The following is a 10898-nucleotide window of genomic DNA, read 5'->3' on the forward strand; positions in this document are numbered from 1 at the left end:
AATACTTTAACATGTTCTCTTATATTTTTACAGTGCTGGAAATGCTTACTGACATTTTCACTGTCACCAGGTACTTGTCAAGGGAAGAAATAATAAACACTCAGTCAAGCCTAAGGCTAGTCAGTGTTAAGTTATGAACTCAAAGGCCATTTGCAATTAAAGTGCTCTCTTGTATAAAAGCATCAAAAAGTTAATACAAGTACTAGTCTTAAGCAGTCACACAAGTCTAAGCCACATTTATTTGCACATGTATAGTAATGGCAACAGATACTCCAAATTCATACAAATTTATAAAACAACAAAGTTAATAATCAGTTGGTACACTTGTGTGTTATCTTGCTTACAGATTCAAGTGTAGATGAATTTCCTTCATTCTGTAAACTTTCATACAATACTTAACAAAAACTCTTGAGAACACATATTGGCATGTTTCAGTTAGAGCCAACACAAAAGTTAAGACAAGACCACAAACTCAAAAACCAAGTTTGGAATATACTTTTCTACCTCCCTCCCCTAGAATGTGATTATTTTCTTCAACAGATGTATATGCTATATCACACAAGTAGCCATGGAGACAAAAGAATGATGCTCCCATAATCATGAAGAAAATGCCAACCAAATCATACTGTTTTATCTACCAATAATGATTTATATAGGAGAAACGGGGGAAATGCTTAGATTAAAACAACAAGGGAGATTAGAAAAAAATAGTAAATGATTTTGAGAACTATGTTCCCCCTGAAAGCTGCAAAGATCTGACTATGACAACTCAAAATCATCGCCTAAGGCAAATAAAAGTGAAGAAACCTTCAAAGACATTCTAATCACGTTCAGTATCTAGTGATAAAAGCTGAAAATGGTATCAAGAGGGTATTTATAATACAAGTGTCAACGAGGACATTCCAAAACTAATGAAAGAAATGCACATTTATTTCTACAAAAGCAATGTATGATACAGAATTAGAAGGGAACAGACTTAAAGATTTACCTATTAAAATATACAGATTCTTACTGAAGAGTATAGGATATTTAAAAAAGATGACAAGGGATGTTAATCTTTTTTTATTATTATTATTTTTACATATTTTGGAACCTCACATAATTTTGATAAATAACTCTTACAAAATTATGCAAAAAGTACAAGAATGTCTGGTAAACAAACAGTCTGTATTTTCCAAAAAGATTTTTTACAACATGCAATTCTTAAGGCAGCATCCTCCTTACAAGGAAAGGTAATCCTTTTACTCATCAAGAAATCTTCTGCTGCAAAGAATAGGCTAAGAAAGCCTGGCTTCTTCCATTAACGCCTTTTGTCTTTCCTGTCTGATTTTCGGTCTCTTTCACTTCTTGAAGATCTTTTGCCTGATCGACTACTCTCTGACATAGACCTCTTTCTGTCGGACCGGGAATTCTTATCCTTTGATCCTTTTGTATCTCTACTACTACCACCTTTTGAAGATTTGTGACTTCTTTCTAGTCCTGATGTATCCCTTCGCTTCCGATCCACGCTCCTTCTGTGCTTTCTATCTCTATTATGTCCCCGGCCCCTACTCCGACTTCTACTCTCACTACTACTAGTGCTGCTGCTGCTGCTGTCTCTGCTGCTGCTGCCACTGGTGCTGGAGCTGCTACTGGAACTACTTCGACTACTACTGCTGCCACTGCTGGAACTGCTGCCACTGCTGCTACTGGTGGAGCTGCTGCTAGAACTACTACTGCTACTGCTGCGGCTTCTACTCTTGCTGGTTTTATTTCTAGCTCGACCTCTACTTCTGCTCCTAGTTTTTGTTTTGGTTTTGCTCTCCGGATGTACTGTCAAGACTGGCTCTACTGCCACCTCAGTGAGTTTTACAGATTCCACAGGAAATTCCTTCCTCTCAGGTAGTAAATGCCCTTGCTCCTGAAAAACCTGAATTGGTGGCTGTAAAACAGCTAATGGCAAAGTCTCAGGCTGAGGGAGAGGCTGGGGTTGGAGTACTGCTTGGGGATGGGGGTGGGGCTGGGGGTGGGGCTGGGACTGGGGCTGGGACTGGGGCTGGGACTGCAGCTGCAGCTGGGGCTCAGGCTGCGGCTGCGGCTCAGGCTGAAGCTGAGGCTCAGGCTGAGGCTGAGGCAGGGGCTGGAGGTGAGCCACAGGCTCAGGCTGGGGCTCAGATTCTTTCTCTTCTTTTTCCTCAGGCTCATTTTCCATTTCTAGAGCACTGGCATTCTCTTTCACGGGAGAAAGAGATTTACATTCTTTATCTGGCTCAACTTCAAATTCCATCTCTGGCTCCAGTTCTTTGCTAGTTTCATTTTCTGAAGGTTCTACACTTTCCACTTGATTGGTTTCCATTACCTCCTGCTCAGCAATTACATTTTTGACACTCTCGACCATCTCTAGCACATCCATAACTTCTTCCGGTTGACTATCCTGCTGCTTCTCACTTTCCCTTACCTCAGTTTCCTCCTCCATCTTGACCTCCATTTCCTGTTTTTGTTCCTCCTCCTCCTGTTCTTTCTCTGCATCACTATGAACTATACCTATTTCCTTTTCCTCTTCCTCTCCTGCTTCCTCTATTTCTACATCATTGTGCTGATTACCTGTCTCCTCCAACTCTTCCTCTCGCTGAGCCACCTTACCCTCTTCTTGTTCCGCCTTCTGTTCTTCATTACGCACCACCTGATGCTCTTTTTCCTTCATTGATTGTCTTCTAGGCCTAGCCTCCATTTTATTTATTTGTTCTGCAAATTCGATGCGTCTACCTTCAAATAAAGCTAAAGGATAAAAATTTACTTGTAAATAATTAAGAACATTCAAACTCACAATCTGACACTTAGGCACAAATTGTCATCAAGCTTTATCTAAATTTTTTTTGTAAAGAGATGATGACACAAGACTGATTATGGCAAGTAATTACAAACAAATAAAATGACACAAGCAAAGACCCCCAGAAACCTATATACTAAGATATTAGTAGCAGGTAACTACACCACATTAACTGATGGAAAAACAGGACAATTTTTTGCTATTTTACTTCACACTAGAGGAGAAAGAATAAAACCCATCTTTGAAATAAAATCATTCTTATGCTATCATGTCATGCATTAATTTTTCCTGATCCCAGAAAGACTAATTATCTAATCCCATCTCAGTAGTGTCTATCCTTCCATGTATGCTCCTTCTCTGGATTACATCAATGTTCACTTTTTTCTTGCCTCATTAGCATTTACATCTGGCTAAAAAGAAGTCATCTTATTCAAATGCTTCTTAAGAAATACACATACATCAAGCACTACCTACAACATGGTAAATTTCAGGTTAAATTCCATCATAAGTCAAATGCTGAATCACAATTATAGGAAACTAACATGTATGTGTGAGTAGATTACCTTAGCCATTTAGAAAATTTCACTGGACCTCTTCATGTACACTTACCATTCATTTTTCTCTGTGACTCTTCTATTAATTTTTGGGTAGCTGGACACATTCTTCCAGGAATATAGAACAAATGGGGCTTTGTCTTAGTTCTTATATATTTAATTATCTTGGCATTATGTTCATTCCATTCTTCTTGCTAAAGAAGAGGTAAAAGGTCATGTTTTGTAAACATGAAGGATTACCAATCTTAAAATTCCAATTCCAAACTACTACTCACCAGCTGCGCAAGCTCAACCTTCTGTTCTAAAAGGCGCAGTTCTGTCTGTTTAGCACGCCTCTCTTCAAACAGTTCTCTCCTCTCATTTTCAACCTGCTTTCTTTCTTCTTCTGCCTGCACTTCAAGTTTTTGTTCAATTTCCTGGCGCCTCTTTTGCTGAAGATAAATAATTATCTTTGAAAACTTATTACATATCCTGATTATGTAAAACATTACAACTTCACTAAGTTATCTTTATAGGTTTCATATTTGCAATTCAGGATACCAGTTAATTCAAACTTAGTACTTAGCATTTGAGGCTAATTGCAATTTCTTTCAAGAAACGGGGACTAAAGCCTTTCCGTGTAAAAATCTAAATGTCAAGGACATTAGACATATTATCAGTAACTGTTCCACTTAAATATAACTGTTAGCAAGACTCTTTCATAAAACCTAAAAAAGAAGAGCACCGTCTCAGTTATCTTCACAGTTACTCTTCCTTTCAAATCAAAGAATGTGACAGAAGTGACATCCTGTCTTCAAACACTGTGCTTTGAAGCCTTTTATGTTCCCTAGTAAAGTTAACATACAAAAGCTGTAATAAAATTTTATTAATCTATAACTGAATTGTTATCTCCCTTTCCACCATAGTTCTCCTTTGAAAAGCAGTAACTTGATATTGAACACCAAGGACCCAATTTTGTAGCTTTAATAAAAAACCTCCAGAAAGACTGCAGTTAAGTAAACTGTGGAAGGCAGGTAATGTTTAGGCTTTTGCTTCCAGCATGCCAATTGTTGTCTGAGTATATAAATAACTTAAAAGTTATAATCATTGAACTAGTTACAATGCTGAGTTCAACTCCCTTGTTTGAAAGAAAGCACTCTGAGGTGTAAAGAAATGAAGAGTCTTGTCCAAAACCACAAAATGAGATGGTTGTAGAGCTGAGATCAGAACCCAGGTTCTCCTGAGTCACAGACCAGGGCTCTTTGCACTGAAAGAGGACCCAGGACCCTGGAATCATGACCTGAGCCAAAGGCAGACACTTAACCGACTGACCCATCCAGGCGTCCCTGTAATAAACTACTTTTGAATAAAGAATCAAAGGAAAACTGTATAAATACCCTTTCAGTAGCAACAGTGGATTCTTGTTTAAATTTCTGAAGAGTGCCCATCAGTAAGCCAAATATTCGTCGGTTCCTAAAGAAGAGAGAGAGAAAATTCAATTTCGGTAGGTTCCACTTCATTTAAGCCTGCCATTTCATAAAAGAAACATACTACAGACACTTGAACAATTCTTAAATATAAATTTTCTAAAAATTGCATTGTTTGACAGGAATTTTTCCCCATAAAAAAACCTAAAGATACCTTTGCTTTCCCTTTTCATCCATATTTTGATCCTGGATAAGGTCTCTACGTGTGCGCTCTTTGGAGGTAGCTACAACTGAAGACTGCAAAGCTGGCTGCAGGAGAAAATAAATCTCAGTAATTTAACAAGCACATGAAAAGGTGCACTCTTAAATGTAGCAAAGATGGAAAAACCGTTCATCCCGTAAGTAGTTCTTTTCATCTCAATTACCTTTTTAACATCATCATCCTCTGGGTCGCTTTCTTGGCGTGATTCTCTCCTTGTCCGACGCTCCCCGCCCAGCCTGACATAGGAAAAAGAATTTAAAAGACCACTGTAAAATCTGACTTAATACCAAGGACAAATGATTACTTCTACTATGACTTATTTCCAGAAGTCTCATTTTATCAATCTCCATCCCATTTTACTCTTTCCTGTAGTAGTAAAAGGATAAAATGTGTCACCAATGCCCAATCCAAATACTGATCTATATTTCTCAAGAGGATCAAGTTTTTACAGTACAAGACAGAAAAGTAGCACAAACTATTTTCTCAATCTTATTCTCGTGATCTTTATTTTGGTAAAGTTTCTGTTACTGTTAGCGAAAAACTGAGTTCTGAGGAATACAGACTTAGTTCAGCCAAATACCAAGGGAACAGACTCAGCTGAAGTGGTATACTACTTAATTCTAACACAACTCAACAATATTTATTAAATAATTATATCTGCGGCTACCTCAGAAAAAATAAAGCATACAGGTATGTCTTGAGAACCTTTTCCTCCAACGTACCTACTGACTGCCCCTTCAAGGTCTCTCTGTTTGGCTGGGGGTCCTCCTCCACTATCTGAGAATCCACGCCTGCAATTAAAAATGTGCAATATAAAATAAATGAAATTTAAGATAAATGATATTTACCTTTAGCAAGATCATTTAGTTGAATTAAAAAAAAACCCTTCCAATTACACAACCTTAAATGGGCATCCACTTCCAAGATGCTTTTTAGCACTTTAAAAAAATATAAAAATTAAGTGTACACAAAATGGGTAGTTTATGTCTTCTTCGGTCTCTAGTTTTGCATATAAATGAAGTTCCAAGATAACTATATAGGAAACTATAGCTGATCACAACTTTAAACAAAACAAACACAAACATATCTAACGTGGGCTCTACCACCAATTTTGTTTAAACCAATACTTAATTAATAAAAGTATCTATGGTCTTAGCATATAAATTAAGTCCTAAGAGAATCTTACCTCAGCAATAAACTACCACGTCCTCTACCTCCACCAGGACCAGAAAGGGCCAGCAATCTGGCTTGGATGGGCCTAAAAGGTATTTACAAATCAGTATGAAAATCACTTATTTAATGTCACCAAATACTTTCATGGATGCGGTACATCATAAAAAGAAAAATAACCAGAAAAGTTCTAAAAATACGGTTTCAAATCCACGTGCTTGAAACAAGACAGGAAGTCCTATTTTAACTTCCTTGTTTTTTCAAGACCAGTATCACAGAAATTACATTTACTTCATTGCCACTACACATTAATAAACTTTGATCAGGCCCTAATTTCGCCAACTCCGAGGAAGCTGCACGTGGGCAAGAGGGCAAAAGCGCGGGGGACAGGCGGCGGACTGCGTCCCAGGAGGGTCTCTGGGCCAGCACCCGGCCAGGTAGCCGCCGGATGGGGAAGGGGCTTTGTGCTGCAGTTCCGGGCCTGCAGGGCCGAGGGCGGGAATCGGCAGCCCGGGCCTTCCTACAGACCAGGGAGGCATCCCGGCATAGGTAGAACCCACTCTCTTTCCTCGCGCACCTGAGCTCCGAGACCGACGGCGAGGGCGTGGGACACTCCCCACCTCATCCAGGACCGGATTCTACCGCCGCCCCGGGAACAGGCCTAGATGTTCTAGCCTTCTCAAGGCTAGCCACCCTTCCCGCCCCCAATTCACCCCGGCATGATGGCTGTCTCTCAGCCGGCCTTTCTTATCCGCCTCTTACCTCACGTCATTCGGATCCCGTCCGGTGAGCTTGCGAATATTCTCATCTACGTTCTTTAGGCTCTCTTTGGCCTTTTCTAGCTGCTCCTGCAAAGTTCTTACCGCGACCGCCATCTTCTCTCTGCAGCAGGCTTCGAGACGGCTCTACAGGCCGCGACTGGCTGTGTCGCGCCGCGAGACGCGTGAGGACTGACAGCAGGGTCCAGCCAATGACAATAAGCGTTGTTTTACGGCCTCAACCACTCAGCGTCCGGAAGAGGGAGAAGCTGCCGGCCTCTGTGACTCTGGGCCAATGAAAAGTCTTCTGGGCGGTTGGCTCCCTCCCCGAATTAGCTGCGGTGGCCGGGCTCGCTTCTAGCGCAGAGCCTGGGCGCGTTTGAGAGTCTCAGGGTCCTCGGAGGCGCCGGTTCACGGCCCTGCTCCTGTGGCGCGGGGCGCGGAGCGCGGAGTTTTCCAGCCCTTTTAACCTGGGATATGACGTGCCTTGTATCTTTTTAACCACCTAATTACATCAGAGTGGGATGAAGGCGAGTCTTTTCCCCTCTTCCCGGGTAAATGATCAGATTAGGAAAGGGTGCGGCCATTCTGTCGGTGCGCATGCCCAGAGAGGGTTGGAGGGGGTGGTGCAGGCGTCTCTCCATTGGGTTAAACCAAAATGAGCAGAGGGAAGCAAAAAATGAACATGAAAAGTCATTAATCGTAATAGATAACAATTTTTTTTTTCAGTACGGTATGAAACGTTTTATATACCTTGTCTTTAACTCAAAGCTTGAATAAAATGCTTGTTATTACTGATAAGGAATTTGAATCAGGAGATAACTAACTCCCTAGGTCACGGCAACTGATAATCACTATTTGATCAGACCCTGTGGAAGGGTGTACTAGATTAAAAAAAGCAACGACGAGACCTGTGAGGCTGGCATTATTGTCTACACCTGGCCTATACGGCTGGTTAGTTTAAGATGGGGTCTGGAGCTCATTGTTACCTGTGTGTATACGACAGTGTCCTCTAACTTGTGGTTCTGTTCTATGTACACAGACAACATAAGAACCGTTTTGTTCCAGAAATGCATTTGCAAATTACTGCTCACTGCTCACAAAGCATTTCCCCACAGAAACAATGTTATGAATAATCTTAGTTCTCATCATCTTTTAGCCGGGCATCAACCTTGCACCAAGCATTAGTAGGACAACAGTGTTTAACTCGAGTTACCATCTTAATTTGTCTATCTTTAAAAGTTCCTTTGTGCATCAGCAGTAATCTAGGCTCTGAGGATAAAACCTAGAACAAGATCGCTGTGGTTCCTGTTTTTGTGGGGTTTGTAGGCTCCTCCGGGAGCAAAAATCATTTATGTAATCATTCATTCATTCATTCAGTAGTATTTGCTGAGCGCTTACTATGTGCCAGGCACTTTTCTAGGTACTTGGAGAGTGCAATAAAGATCTCTGCCTTCAAGGAGCTTGGGGGCAGGAAAAGTATGGAGACAGAGGATAAATATAAGTAAATTACATGGCATGTTAGAAATGGAGAAGTTCTTTTGGAAAAAAAAATAAAACTGGGTAAAAGGGATAAGGGTTGTTAAATTGATTCTGATTGTAAGCATGAGAATGTCGTAATAGTAGATACTAACCACCAAAGGTAACAATGTTTCCATGAGAAAATGCTTTTATTTATTTATTTTTAAGATTTTATTTATTTATTTGACACAGAGAGAGACGAGCGAGGGGACATAAGCAGGGGCAGAGGGAGAAGCAGGCTTCCCACAGAGCTTGGAGCCTGATGTGGGGCTGGATCCCAGGACCTTGGGATCATGACCTGAGCCAAAGGCAGACGCTTAAGGACTGAGCCACCCAGGCACCCCGGGAAGAGGCAACCAAAAACATAGGATCTTTTCCTGCTTCCCTAGGACCTATTACTAGGATCCTGGGCAATTTAACGTAGTCAGCTTTATGGGGGACCCCCCCATTGGGGGTTGTTGTGTTCAACATTTAGTAATAAATACTAGTTTCCCATCAATTCCAAAATACTCTAAGAACCCCATGTTATTTGAGAAATCAACCTTAGTAAGTTGGTCAGTTGGTTACTCTTTGACCTCAATGGTGGGCTTGGACTCCTTTTCCTTGATGGTAATGATGAAGGGAGAATGCAGTCAGGACATAAGGGATATGATTCCACATATGGGAAATTTGGGTGCTAGGAAAATTAAGATTATGGCTGCAAAATAATCTCTGAAATTACACTAGTATTATTAAATAACAAAAATTCAACAGAGTAAATTTTAAAGATACAATTAGTTTTATTAATTGATTCATGAATTGGGCAGCATTCCATCTAGCATGCAGAGGAGAGTTCCAAAAGTCTACAGAAAGGGAAAGATTTTTACAGGTAGGACAAGGAAGTCATAAACAGAAAAAAGGATTATTTCAGGTGAGGTCACCTTCCTTTGGGAACAAGAGGGTCTAATTAGGTGTATTACTACCTCATCTACCTTTGGGGGTTGGAGAAAGCCTCTCTGACAGATTATCTTATTGGTATTGACCAGAAAAGTTCGTAACTTACCAGTTAAGACTACGTTTCTGGTGGAGGAAACTGCAATTAGGTTAAGTATTAAGCTCTAATTTGATGACATGGCGTAGCAAAAATGACTCCCATTTTGGGCCTGTGGTTTTCTTTTTAACAGTGTTTTCAAAGGCTTAGGTGGAATGTTTATGTGATCAAAAAAACATGCAAACATTAGAAGGGACATATTTAAGAAAAAAGTTGCCATAATTCCAATTATGGAACATCATCTTAATTTTTTTTTTAAAGATTTTATTTATTTATTTGAGAGAATGAGCAGGAGCAGAGGGAGAGGGAGAAGCCGACTCCCGGCTGAGCAGGGATCCCGACCTGAGCCAAAGGCAGACACTTAACTGACTGAGCCACCCAGGCAACTCTGGAACATGATCTTAAATTCCTGTGAAAGAATATGGAGAGTTGAGCGGTTATTGTTTTTTTTGGTTTTTTTTTTTTAAGACGTTTATTTTTTTTTAAAGATTTATTTATTTGACAGAGAGAGACACAGCGAGAGAGGGAACACAAGCAGGGGGAGTGGGAGAGGGAGAAGCAGGCCTCCCGCGGAGCAGGGAGCCTGATGTAGGGCTGGATCCCAGGACCCTGGGACCACGACCTGAGCCACCCAGGCGCCCCTGAGCGGTTATTGTTAACAACTAGAGAAAATTCAATATGTAAACTTGGGGGAAGCATTAAATTAAATTAATTATATTAATTGGGAAAGAATCTTCCTCGTGAATTACTAAGAAAAGAATCAATTACAGGCTAAGCAACAAGTTTAAGCCAGAACTTGACAAATTTAAAAGGTGCATATATATGTGTTTGCATCTCTGTAGGAGTTAAATCCCATATCTGCCATAGATAATAGGCTCCTTTTCTAAAAGATTTTATTTGTTCATTTGTCAGAGAGAGAGCACAAGCAGGGGGAGCTGCAGGCAGCAGGCTCCCTGCTGAGCAAGGAGCCCTATGTGGGACTCATCCGATCCCAAAATCCTGGGATCATGACCTGAGCAGAAGAGAGACAACCGACTGAGCCATCCGGGCGTCCCTGCCATAAATTCTTATGAGCTACTTCCCACAATGAGGTTGCTTTTCTGGTCTTCACACTTTTCCATGCACCTAATCGTCTGGTTCTGTATTTTGTTTCAAGTGTACCTTGTTGTTGTTTTTTTTTTAAAGATTTATTTATTAGAGAGAGAGACAGCGAGAGCAGGAACACAAGCAGGGGGAGTGGGAGAGGGAGAAGCAGGCTTCCCACGGAGCAGGGAGCCCGATGCGGGGCTCGATCCCAGGACCCTGGGATCATGACCTGAGCCGAAGGCAGACGCTCAACGACTGAGCCACCCAGGCGCCCTTGTTCTTTGCTTACTTCATCCCCCTTA

At 41.0% G+C, this 10898-nt stretch overlaps 1 protein-coding gene across 1 annotated transcript; it reads right to left on the reverse strand.

Moving 5' to 3' along the window:
* Nucleotides 1-219: 219 nt before the first annotated feature.
* Nucleotides 220-7194, reverse strand: PNN (pinin, desmosome associated protein). The gene is made up of 9 exons (XM_006729943.3): nucleotides 6964-7194; nucleotides 6218-6289; nucleotides 5754-5822; nucleotides 5195-5267; nucleotides 4984-5078; nucleotides 4740-4815; nucleotides 3639-3794; nucleotides 3419-3557; nucleotides 220-2757 (listed from the first exon to the last, which is right to left on the reverse strand). Exons 1-9 carry the CDS (start codon nucleotides 7074-7076, stop codon nucleotides 1301-1303), a joined length of 2250 nt encoding a protein of 749 aa, XP_006730006.2. The 5' UTR covers nucleotides 7077-7194; the 3' UTR covers nucleotides 220-1300.
* Between the last annotated feature and the right edge of the window lie 3704 nt (nucleotides 7195-10898).

This window comes from Leptonychotes weddellii, chromosome 9 (genome assembly GCF_054177405.1).
Source record: "Leptonychotes weddellii isolate Sample4059 chromosome 9, ASM5417740v2, whole genome shotgun sequence".
Taxonomy (NCBI): domain Eukaryota; kingdom Metazoa; phylum Chordata; class Mammalia; order Carnivora; family Phocidae; genus Leptonychotes; species Leptonychotes weddellii.